Raw genomic sequence first — 11,998 nt, 5'->3', positions numbered from 1 at the left:
ACATATCCACCCCAGTGTGGTGTATCCAAGGGGGGGGGTCCAGTACCCACTTCTCTCTGTGGGGGGGGGCGAGGCCCAGCTGCCCATCGCCTCCCCTCCCCCTTCCCCCGAAATCCACGCTTTGCTGATGCCGAACCACTTGTGGTGGCGGCAGAGTCACACACCTGCGAAATGGGGGAGACCAGCGCAATTTATCGCCACGGGTGTCGACAATCCAGTCCCGAATGGCGCTGCATTGGAGAGACCCGCGGCAGCGGGCAGGCTTGCACCGCCCACACGGATGGGCCAGGTGTCAGGGTGACTGGCAGGTATCACACCTGCGGGTCTCCCCGGTCACTGGCAGGGTAGCCCGAACGCACGCTGAGGGATACACACCACGGGGATCGACCGGTATGATGGGAGTGGCAGCGCTGCAACCTGCGAGGTTTGAGGGGTGGGGTGGGTGGGTGGTGTTTGAGGCGCGGAGGCCGTGCTGAGGTGACTGCATCGCCATTGCTGTAGCGCGCGTGGCTACAGGGGCTGCTTCGCATTCACACAAGACGCGGACCTACGAGAGACCGGGGGGGAGGGAGGGGGGGGCGCAAAGTGGAGGGGCTGAGTTGATGATTTGGTGGTGTCGCATGGCAGAGAGGGCTGAATACATAACCCCCCCCTCTCCCCACCAAACAAAAAATGACGTAATTGTGGGAAATGGTGCCCCCTCTGTGTGTGTGTGTGTGTCCTCTCTCTTCCAGCACAGAGGGTTCTCTGACGGGTGCTCGCTTTATCGGACTCACCTCCTGTACCTCGTAATGCGTCTGCGACGCTGTGGTTGTTGTCTTTTTTCTCAACACACCTCAGCATCGCCACTCGCTGGTGGTTTCGAATTTGTGTGTAAATATACATGTCTGTGTGTGTGTGTGTTTAGAGAGTCAAGTGGGTGTGGGGACGGTCGTTTTCGAATTTCGCCTTCCTCCCCCTCCACCGTTTGACTCGTCGACTCGTGCATCCCCTGGGTACGCTTTAGATTCCGATGGGATTGTACAAACGTTGTTCTCTCTCTTCCTCTTCCCCCTCTTCTCCCTCTTCCCCGTTGACTTCCTCCCCACGTATGGGTATGTATGTTTGTAATGTGTTGCTCTGTTTCTCGTTCTTTGTCCCTCTCGTTACGCTCTCACACACCCACACACCCACACACACACACGGCCACACTCAGCTAACACGCGCGTGTGTATATATGCATACGCACACTCCTGTGTTAATCCCCTACACTCCATAAAGACGAATGGGCAAGTACGCTGTGGTTGTCATAGGGCCAGCCGGGTCTGGCAAGAGCACTCTCTGCGGTGTGCTGGCGGAGCACTACGCCACCATGGGCCGTTCCGTCCATATCGCCAACATGGACCCCGCGGCAGACTCGTTGCCGTATGAGCCGTCGATAGACATTCGTGACCTTATTTCGCTGGAGGACGCGATGGAGGGAAAAGGACTGGGTCCAAACGGCGGTCTTGTCTTTTGCATGGAATACCTTGTCACCGCCGGCGCCACGTGGGTGTCGCAGGAGCTCAGCGACTACGCTGAGGACTTTATTATCGTGGACATGCCAGGGCAGGTGGAGGTGCTATCGAATCAGCCGGCTGTGCCTGCCTTTGTGCACCTACTTCAGCAGGAGGGCTACTATACGACCGTGCTTTATCTGCTCGACGCTCTCGCCACGACGGCGGACAGCAGCAAGTTTATTGCAGGCTGCATGTTTTCGCTGTCTAGCATGGTGTGCTTCGACTGCCCATTCATTAATGTCCTCACCAAGTGCGACTTGCTTAGCAAAGACTTCAAGGAGAACGGCATACTAGAACATTTCTGCATGTGCGACTTTGACTTCATGGACCTGTCAAGGCTGCCGCCGCGCTTCCGGGCCATGTCACGGCAGATTGGGGCGCTGCTTACAGACTTCAACCTCGTGACGTTTCGACCGATAGACATTGAAGATGTCGGGTACGTGAGTAATTTGTGCAGTGTCCTGGACGAGACACTGCAGGTGGCGGATGAGGCGGAGGTGAAGGATCACGACATTGCCGACAACTGACCCGAGAATGAATCTGTCATCAACACCTGTGTGCATGTGATGCGGTGTCTGCGTTTGTCCTGGTTTCTGTGGTGTGCTGGACCTTCCATTCGTGTAAGGAAGGGGACATTGCGTTCGCCTTTCCAAACCTGCCTTCGTCTGTGAAGGTGTATATATATATTATATATATTATATTATTATAATTAACCGCTTCGCTCTTTTGCTGTTGCGCTACGGCAGTGGCAAATTATTCAATGTTTTATATGCGCGACAAATATGTGTACACCCAAGTACAGGCGACATGGGTGGCCGGTTTTGCTTCCTCTTTGTATTGGGTCTCCGCGTCCCTCTGTCATCCCTTGCACGTGCAAAGCAAATTCCCCCTTTCCGTCACCCCCCTTCCCTCCCTCCACATCGTCTCCTCTTTACTGCACTCGCATCCCCGCAGTTGCGTCTATTTTGCTGATTAACTGGCAAGAACTGTTTTTTTTTTTCGGGGGGATGGGCATGGATTCGCTGCCATCACCGGTTTTGTCTGGGAGGTTTTGGAAGGATACACTCGGAGACACCTGCGTTCCCCCTTTCCCTCCTCTCGTTTGATAAATAGTTTCTGCTAATCTGGTGAGAGCGTCTCTGCATCGTGCCTGTGTGTGTGTGTGTGTGTGGGGGATTCGGTACACGATATGTTGTTTCGCAACCCGTAGCCCCCCCCCCCCCCCCTCCCTCCCCTACACACACACAGACGTACACAAGAGGAAAAATAAAAAAGGCCGCTTTTTAAAACCCTTTGCGCTGTGTGTGTGTGTTGTGAGGAGCGATAGGGGGGGGGGCTGAGAAGGGCCACCATGGAGGGGTTCTGGCAAATACTGTGGTAGGCAACGATGCGGCGTTGCACACAAGGGTGGTCTCATATATATATACAATATATATATGTAATGCAACACAGATTCGCTTCCACTGTGCACCTTTTTTTTTTTGAAAAATGTTCTGGCCCCAAGTTGGGCACGCATTCTTTTCGTATCCCACCCCATCCTTCCTGTCGTCGTCAAAGGCAGCGCCAAGGAGTACAACGCCCCCCCCCCCTTCCCCGCTGACGAGCCATGAGAGCCACACGCCACTGGTGCTACGCGGGGATGCTTAATGGCCTTTGTGCCGGCACTCTCGTCCGTCTGCAGTCCTTCGTCCCACTACACGGCCCGAATGAAAGCGTTTTGGAGCTGCGCCGCAAGCTTCAATTACAGTTGCACCAGAAGATGCCGCGTATGCAGACAGTGGAGACAGAAAACCGCCTCATCTCACAGCTCTCTCGCAGCCCCCTGGCTGAGGAGCGGGAGGAAGCACTAGAAATGGGTGAGGCCATGTGGGCGGAGCTCCATGACGCGGGCTCTTCCATTCCCTTCGGTTCCCGCACGGCGATGAAGATTACGCTGTGCTCTTCACTGCGTCGCTGCGCGCTCCTGAGCAAGAATCACAAGCTCGCCGAAACCTGGACGGTGCGCTTTGCCGAACGGGCAGCGTTCCTCTCACCGGCAGACTTCCAAGAGCAGGCTCCCAGGGTAAGTGAAGTGCCCGGGTGGCGGGAAGCACGTGCCCAGGTGCGTCCTGGCACAGGGATCGATGCAGACGACCTCGAGGTTGATGCCAGAGAGGAGGCTGATGCGGCTGCCAAGAAGGGGGACGGCGATAAAGGTTCCCGGAAAAAGGCCTCGTCCCCGTTTGAGCGATTTAGGCAGGAGAAGATGCTCGAACACCCCACGGTAGAGCTGGCCTTTCGCCGTCGTGCCGGGCCAGGGCCCCGGTACACAGGCTGATGCTTATTGAAAAGGATGCTCCACGTCTTTCACCGGCTGATGCCCACGCGATCGGAGATGTGTGTGTGTGTGTGCGTCCGTCTTGTCCCCCCCCCCCCCCCCCACTTTTTTGTCGTCCTCTTCCTCTCCCGCCACCCTCCTCCTCCACTTTTTTCTTACGCATCTCCACTCCGATTCTTGAACCATTTGCATGGCAAGAGAGGATAAGGACAACAGCAACAACCAAAAGAATAAGGCGTGGCAACAAAAAGGAAGGGCAGGTCTGATGTTTCTCCCTAGACATCGTTGCACGCAATGCACCTGGCCGAGGCGACTAAGCTGCTGCTGCAGCAGCAACTACTACACTACTGCTCTTTGCTCGTGCTATCTACATACACCCAAAGAAGGAAGAGACAACGTACACACAAAAAGAGGAGGGAAGACCGATTAGTCGTGAGCCCCAAGTGAATGCTGCAATCCATGATTTAAGATTGTGTGTGTGTATGTGTTGTGTTGTGTGTGTGTCTATGGAGAAAAGGAAGGACGAGGGAAGGTAGACTTTTGTACGACATCTGTCGCTGCTTCAGGTGCTAGGAAGGCTGCCCACTTCTCCACGCACATAGGGGTGGGGGGGGGCTGGACACCGTCTTTCTCTTGATTGCGTCATCTTTCTTTTTCCTACTGTGTTATCAACGCTGTAATAGCTGTGGGATTACTTCGCCCGCCATTGCCATGCGTTGAGCATCTGCTTGTGATACTTGCTTTCTTTTCTCCTCCCACCCGCCTCTTACCGCACTTCTTCTCACACCAACTTGTTCAGCTCCCAATTGATCTCACGTAGCTTCTTCCCTTCGGCCTTCTTTCTCAGTCCCCGCGCTTGGGGTGACCCTCCAACCAGAATAGTATTGCATCATCAGGAAGGGGTTATATATATATATATACACACACACACAGAAGGAGCGGTGCCGCTTTCGAACGGAGCGAGGGTGTAAGTAGTTGCACGTGTGTGCGTGACTTGTCATTCTTGACGAGAAAATCATCTTTGTGTCTCTGCACTTGACTAAATTCTTCGCCCAAGGGGCCGATAGCGGTGCGCAGCCCCCCTCTCTATCGTCAATAGGGAGGATAACGGTGTTGCTTCTACTCCCCACGACCCGTTTGGTGACGGAATAGAGGCCAAATGTCGAGCAACACATATGCGGCACGCGATGCCGTCACCGTCAAGGGGCACTTCACGAACCTCTGCGATGCCTACACTGCAGACGTCGTCAACACCTCCCTTGCCAGCACTGATGCCACCCTCGGCCGACAGATACGCTCGTTGGTGATCGAATTTGAACTGCATTGGCGTCATCTCTCCGCCGTTGGTGCGTTCTCTCCAAACGATGAGATCGACGACTACTCCACCACAGCGTTAGAGATGCTGTGGACGCCGTACGTTGTGGGAGATCTTTACCAACGCATCCAGGGACCTGTGACGCGCGTCCAGAATAGTGGCCCCAGAGGCGGTGGTGGAATGAGTGACGACACCACGCAGCGGCAAACCGGTTCGGCTGAGGTGCGCATGCAGGGTGAGGACGCACTGCGTCAGAGTGAACAGGACAATGAGGTGTCGAAAACGGTAATAGCGTCACGTTCTGCAGGCGATGGGACCTCTCGGTCTCTTACGGAAGAGGAGCTGGGGTCCTTGTCGCGGCAGGAGGCGTTGACCCGCTCCCACGCCTGGTTCGGTGTATTCTTTGAGTGGATGCAAAACATCGGGCTTGTTGACGAGAAGACGCTGGACATGTACACTGTGTACCGTCCCGATAATCGCTCGCAGCGCATCGAGCTTTCTCGCACCATCGCGTCCCTGAGGGAGGCGTGGAGGGTCGAGGAGGACAAGGTGGGATACCTCCGCGCAAAGCGGCGTCGCATGCGGGAGCTGATGGCCGATGATGGCGAGGCGGCGGAGGAAACAGGAGGAGAGGAAGAGGAGGCGCTGCGTGAGCGTGCGTTGGCACGGCTCAAGTGGTCCATCTACGAAGCCTGCCATCAGCTTCAAATATCGTCTCGTGAGCTCAGTATGCTCGAGGCGCTGAACCCACAGCAGCGGATCGCCATCTCAAAGCAGTATCAGGATACCATGGACGCCGTGCGCCGGGGAGAGCTTTCGCTGGGGCGACACACCTACACGATTCTGCCGGGAGGCATGATGACGGTTGGGACAGCTGATCACCCGCAGCAGGTGCGTGTCAGTGACGTTGTGCACTCTGGCGGCGTCACTCGACCTGCGATGACCACGACAGCTGCCGCCCCTTCTTTTGTTTCCAATGGTCTCGCAAGCACACAACTCTACCGGCAGCAGATCCGAAACGAGCTGATGATGGACCGCAACGCACCAACCATGACGCTGCAAGAGTTTGCCGAGCTGGAGATGGCGGATATTCAGCGGCAAATGAACGAGGCTCAGTCGATGCAGCAGCTGCAGGCTGAGGAGGACGCACGCCTTGGTCCGGATGGCGTGGAGGAGAGGCAGCGGCAGAAGGACAGTGCTTGGGATAACTGGAAAGACGATCATCCAGCCTACGGGTTGACAAACAAGGGCAACTATTCGTGAAAGATGAAGAGGGAGAGATGAGGTGCGCACAGTGTGTGTGGCTGCACCACCTGCTGCGTCTTTAGCTGTATTTCTACTAGTGCCGCGTTTCGGAGGTGGACGGATGGGGGATAGACGCTGTAGGATGAGAGTGTGTACTGCGGTGGCTTCGTCTGCCTGTCAAGCTGACTAGACCCATTTACTGTGGCACACGCACACGCACACAATCACATACATACACGTGCACATATAATATATGCTTGCTGGTGGCGATGACACGCGTTCCTTTGCGTATCGTATCTCTGCTTCGACGACCAAGGGGGGAGAAGGAGGAGGAGGAGGAGGAGGGGGTGGGGGCGTCACTGGCTGGTATTTGTCTTGCTGCGTACAACGATATACGTGGTCGCCGTGATAACATACAAACCTATATACCCTCCTGTCCACTGTAGACTTGAGTGCCGTCACAGATTTTAGATGAGTACGCACAGGCTCTCCTTGAAGAGGCTGATCCCTAGTTCGTTTATTGCAATTAAAAATCACTACACTCTTCAGCTCTCCTTTTCCCCTTTCCCCTTCCCCCGGACGCCAAGTGACGCGGTGTGCGTGTGTGTGGGGGGGTGGGGGGGGGGCTGAAAAAAAGGCATGACACTTTGCGAGCTTCAGTGGGCGTTGTGGATGCCATCCCCTCCTTTCTCCGCCTCCATTCCTTCTTTCACCCCCTTCGCTCTCCTATTTCACACACTCACTCTCACACGTACATAAATGGCTTTCAGGAATCAGAAAAAAAGAGAGCGGTGGTTTACCGTGCGTAGCAGCAGCAGCAGCAGCGCCTGACCCCCTTCCACGCCCTTTTTTCTCTTCGGTGTGTCTCTTGTGCCTGTGCTTTACCTGGCACTCCCCCCCCCCTTCCCCCCCTCCCTCCCTCTCCCCCACAGACACACACCTCGATAGAACTAGGCACGTCATCTCGCCCGGACCGCATCCTTTGTCATAGAAGTGTTTACTAATCCACACGCACACATATCCGAAAAAAAAAGGCCCGCTGTGATTCATTCGTGTGACTTTCTATGTCACAATTGTTCGCTGGAGTACTGCATCTCTCTTTGTGTTTCCATCCGACGTGCGCGCCGCTTTAATATTATATTGTGTACATCTCTCCCCGCCCCCCCGTTCCGCCGTTTTTGAGTGCGAGGTGAGGGTGGTGCTGCTAAGCTATCCCACACTTGGCCACTGACACGTTGTGCACATATGGGTACCTGCCTGGAGTGTGCGTGGGTTTGCTGAACATCCAAGAGTGACCCTCGTGTGTACTACTTTACTAACCTCCAATAGAACGTGTATTCACAGCGACAGAGGCAACACAGGAGATTGGCCAGGTGAAGGCGTGTTTGGAGAGGGTGGAGGTGGGTAGTGCAGTGTTGTGCAGAGAAATGCTGCGCGTAGCCTTTCCATCTCGCGCCCCTGTGTCAGCTGTCTTCATTTGCCTTTGCGCGCTTTTTCCGTGTGTGCTCGGTTTCTCCACCTCGCTTGCATCTTTCATGGGGCTCTCATTGCGCCCCGCTTAAGCAGCGCCTTTAGAGCTTCTTCCTCGTTCCCTCTACCTACACCCAATCCCGCAGAAAAGAAAGGGTATATCCCCATCTACCTCTTCGACTTTGCCCCTGTCCGGCGGCGTCGTGAGACAGGGGTCTCTTGGAGGGCGCGGAGACGAACAGCTCTGCTAATCGTAGCACTTCGATGAAGGCGACGGTAGGACGATGGAGGACTTCATCGCGAGCGCGGCCGCGCTTCCGTCCTTCCTGGATGTCCCCCGGGCTCACGTCGCACCAGCAGCTCGACGCCGGCATTGCGGCCCGCCAGCACGCTGGTAGAAAAGCACTGAAGAAGTCAAAACGGCCGTTCGCGAACTACTTCAAGACGGAGTACCGTCTTTCCCCTCTTGGGGGTATGCCTGTCACGCGGACATCAGGCGCCATCAGCAGCTTTGACACCGTGCGCATGATGACGGACCCGACACGCAGCTGGGGAGCGCCCTGGGACCGCGCCGGTAGCAGGGTGCGCTCGCATCACAAGCGGCAAGATGTACTGGAGCCGACCCCGACTCAGTTCGGCGAAGACTCGATTGATCGCGTGGTGGCGTGGTTGCTGGACATTCGATTTGCCTGGGATCGAGAAGACGGAGTGTTTTGCACTGGTCTCGTTCCGGAGAGCCTCTTTAGCAGTACGATGCACTGCCGCCCCTATCTCACAGAGGTGGTCTCATCGCCGCCTAATTCATCGACAGCCCTTTCACCACGCTATACAGCCGAGGGCGGCCCTCAGGCAAGGGGGGGGAGCCGCGAGCTGCACACTGCTGGCGAGGATGAGGAGGTCGTCATGATTGCCGGTACACCTGTCCGTATCAAGCGTCGCACACCAGTTCTGCGGCGCAAGTCTGGCCAACCAAAGCGACCCCACCCGCGCTCTTCCTTGGGTTTCAGTGGTGTCGAGACGGTACCGTCACTGGTGCTGGACGTCTCTCACGGCCCTTTTCTGACCAGCCCAGGTGTACCACTGATGACGTTGCGATGGAAAGGGGAGCACCGCGAAGCAGCCAGCGTGCTCAGGGTCCGGCAGTTTCTTCAACGGGCGCGAGCGGTGCCTGCCATGGGCCTCTCACCTCGCTCGTCGCTGCTGCTGCTCAAGGCGCTGGCCACGGTGGAGGTGGAGGAACCGGCGCTGGCGGTCTCTTTGGCCATCGCAATGGGGGAGAATTACAACGGCTACTCGGACACCGAGTGCCTTGAGCTGCTCCGCTGTCTGCGGCGACTTGCGCTCGTGCGGGCGCTGCCGGACATTGCTGCTCCCGAAATTGACACGTCCGCACTGCGCACTGCTTCAGCCGCTGCTGGCAGCTCGTTGCCTCCGTTGTACGCGGAGGCTGCGCTGACAGATGCGCTCTTTTCCCACTATCTTGCGGACGCCGCACCGTTCCTGGTGGCTAAGGTTTGGGCCCGTCTGCCTGAGCAGAGTCGCCACCTGCTCCACCGCGGGTATTTCTTGGACTGGTTCGATCTCATGAGCCTCGCTATCGCCGCCAGTGGGCCGCAGCACCTGCCAGAGCGGCTGCCGAACGCCGTCAGCGAGGCCCCATACGCCGCCAAGTATCTGTTTTTCCGTTACACATTGGGCCTCAAGGAGGATGTAATGCGTGCTCTCGTGGATCATCTGCGAGGCCTCGCCAAGTCTACAGGCTCGACGCTTCAGCAGTTTGCAGACTCGCGAGCGCACCACGGGCATACGAATTCGGCGGCATCGAGAACGTCCAGCAGCGGACACGTCGAACCTCCGCACTTTGTGGACGAGGTCAAAGAGGAGGTGGTCAAGCCCCTGGTGCTGTGGCTCTGCGTCGCGTTGCTCGTGCGCATTGTTGCGGAGTCCCTCGGTGATGTGGTGAGGCACGTAGGAAACTCGTTGCATGAGCACGCCGCCTTGGCTGCAGATCGGGCGGAGGCGCAGCAAAAGGATGCCCTTGAGGGTTGTCAACATCACTTGCGTGATCGTAATAGGGGCTCTGAGCCGCCGTCCGCCCCGTTGGATCTCCATCTGCCCTACCCTCGCTTCAGCAATGGGGCCTACCAGCAGATGGGTTGTCGCCGACCGAAGAGGGTGCGGGTGCGGCTCCTGCCCTTCGAGGCGTTTCCGCGTGTATCGCAGTGCTTTTCTTGTCCCTTTGCCGCGGTGACGGAGAGGGCGGAAGCGCAGGAGCAGCAGCGGCGCCTTCGCCACGGCAAGTCACACGGCTACCCTTCGTCGCACAAGGGCGGTGCTGCAGTCAGAGGTGACGGCACGACTGCCCTGACAACGAGGGACTTGAGTGGCCACAGCCGCAGCGCGGGGGGGCAGGGATCACTGAAAGAGGTGGAGTCGACATTCGCTTCCATCCTCGCCAATTCGCCGATCATGGAGAAGCACATCGAGCGCGCATGCGCCGCATTTGTGTGGAGCACAATGGTGTTGCGCTCGTGTCATGCGATTGTGCGTGACTGCCCTCTTGTGCGCCCGCCCACTATAGCCTTGTCGATGCTGAGCGACAGCAACGACGGCGCTGCTCCCGCGCCTTCGAGCGGTTCCTCGTCACGGTCCCACCGTGACTGCAACGGCGACGGGTGGGCGCGCGAGTCCGTGGCGATAGAGGTGCGTCGCGCACTGTGCTACCGCTTTGTCCGCTCAAGCGTGCAGCAGCATATGGACGCCCTCTTTGCTTTCATCCCATGGGCCGAGATGGAATCGGCGTGGGAGCCGGTGTTGGCCACTGACGTCGATGCAACAGATGACACAGCAGCTGGCGACGATGCCGCCTTACTTACCGCCGCGGCCTTGGGGGCTGTGCTCATGGAGGATTACATGGGGCCAGACGAGCTGTCCGCGAGGACAGCATCAGCGGCCAAGCTTTCCGAGGCTGAACAACGTGCGCGGGCCACCATGAATGAACTGCGCGAGAGGCTTGAGGAGTTTCAAGTGGCTGTCGCCGATTTACTTGAAGCACACGAGACCTGCTTCCCTTCCGATGTGCCATATTTTTTCCCCTCCTCGTAGCGTATTGACAGAGACGGAGAACTTGAGGATATCCGGGGAGAGAAGCTCGTGTGGTGGTGGGCTGCGGCGCTCAGCTTGTAAAGCACAACGGAGCTTCTTCACTTCAACGAGTGTTGAACACCTGCGAAGATGGAAGAGGGGGCACCAGACCGACCCGCAAAGGGCACCGGGGAGAGAAGGGAGAGCAACCCCACAAGATGAAATGAACATAAGACGGTGGGACGATATATATATATATATATATTTGGGTGTGCTGGCGGAGGCGGAGGTTGTGCGGTTGGGTGGGCGTCTCCTCAGGGGGGGGGGGGAGGGGAGGGAGAAGAAAGAGGGTGGGGTGAGGGCACGCAGTTTCTTCATTGCGCCATTTGCCTTCTCTCTCTTTCCTTCCTGCCACGTAGGCTCTTTGTTTACCCCCCCTCCCGCCCCTCCCCTCCTCCCCAAAACAACAACAAACATAAATACTGCCGTCTGGGCACATTACCTGGTTCCGCTTACACGAGACAAAAATGTACAACAGAGAAGACATGGAGTGCGGTGCAGGATGTGGTGTGGTGGCGGGAGGCGAGTTGTTCAAACAACTATGCGTGTGCACGGGCAAACAAACACCGCCACAGAAGCGTCCAGTCATCTCCGAAATACGAGTGCATCGGAGACACACTTCGCTGCGAGTGCGACTGTGTAAGATAGAGGTGCACACCTTCGCTGGTGGTCATTGTCTCTTGCTCTCGTCGTCCTGGGCTGCCACGCTCCCTCTTCATGCCCCCCCCCCTCATTATTATTATTATTTCCGTGCACTGCACGCTGCCCCTCTATTTCTGCCTCATTCTCACTACCACAACTTTTGCACATGGCCCAGCGCGTGTACCGCAACGGTTACCCAGTCTTGGCGAAGGGGGTGGGGTGGGGGGAGTTGCCCGTAGCAGCCTCACTGGCCTCTCTTCCTCTGTACATTGGGTTTCACATCACTTGGCGCTGTTTGCCATTGCTGCAGCCGTTTTGAATTATTCA

The 11,998-nt window shown here is 56.9% G+C and overlaps 4 protein-coding genes across 4 annotated transcripts; all 4 read left to right on the top strand.

Annotated features, from left to right (window-relative positions):
- Nucleotides 1-1,264: 1,264 nt before the first annotated feature.
- JKF63_04640 (uncharacterized protein) lies at nt 1,265-2,065 on the top strand (the record flags this gene model as incomplete). The annotated part of the gene is made up of 1 exon (XM_067900621.1): nt 1,265-2,065. The coding sequence occupies one exon, from the start codon at nt 1,265-1,267 to the stop codon at nt 2,063-2,065; it is 801 nt and encodes a 266-aa protein (XP_067756642.1).
- A 1,079-nt stretch (nt 2,066-3,144) lies between these two features.
- Nucleotides 3,145-3,855, top strand: JKF63_04639 (uncharacterized protein; the record flags this gene model as incomplete). Its single annotated transcript, XM_067900620.1, has 1 exon — nt 3,145-3,855. One exon carries the CDS (start codon nt 3,145-3,147, stop codon nt 3,853-3,855), a length of 711 nt encoding a protein of 236 aa, XP_067756641.1.
- A 1,159-nt stretch (nt 3,856-5,014) lies between these two features.
- Nucleotides 5,015-6,433, top strand: JKF63_04638 (uncharacterized protein; the record flags this gene model as incomplete). Its single annotated transcript, XM_067900619.1, has 1 exon — nt 5,015-6,433. One exon carries the CDS (start codon nt 5,015-5,017, stop codon nt 6,431-6,433), a length of 1,419 nt encoding a protein of 472 aa, XP_067756640.1.
- A 1,716-nt stretch (nt 6,434-8,149) lies between these two features.
- JKF63_04637 (uncharacterized protein) lies at nt 8,150-10,990 on the top strand (the record flags this gene model as incomplete). The annotated part of the gene is made up of 1 exon (XM_067900618.1): nt 8,150-10,990. One exon carries the CDS (start codon nt 8,150-8,152, stop codon nt 10,988-10,990), a length of 2,841 nt encoding a protein of 946 aa, XP_067756639.1.
- Between the last annotated feature and the right edge of the window lie 1,008 nt (nt 10,991-11,998).

Source organism: Porcisia hertigi, chromosome 25, assembly GCF_017918235.1.
Source record: "Porcisia hertigi strain C119 chromosome 25, whole genome shotgun sequence".
NCBI classification, from domain to species: domain Eukaryota; phylum Euglenozoa; class Kinetoplastea; order Trypanosomatida; family Trypanosomatidae; genus Porcisia; species Porcisia hertigi.
Note: the sequence above shows the minus strand (reverse complement) of the source record. Positions and strands in the feature narration are given on the sequence as shown.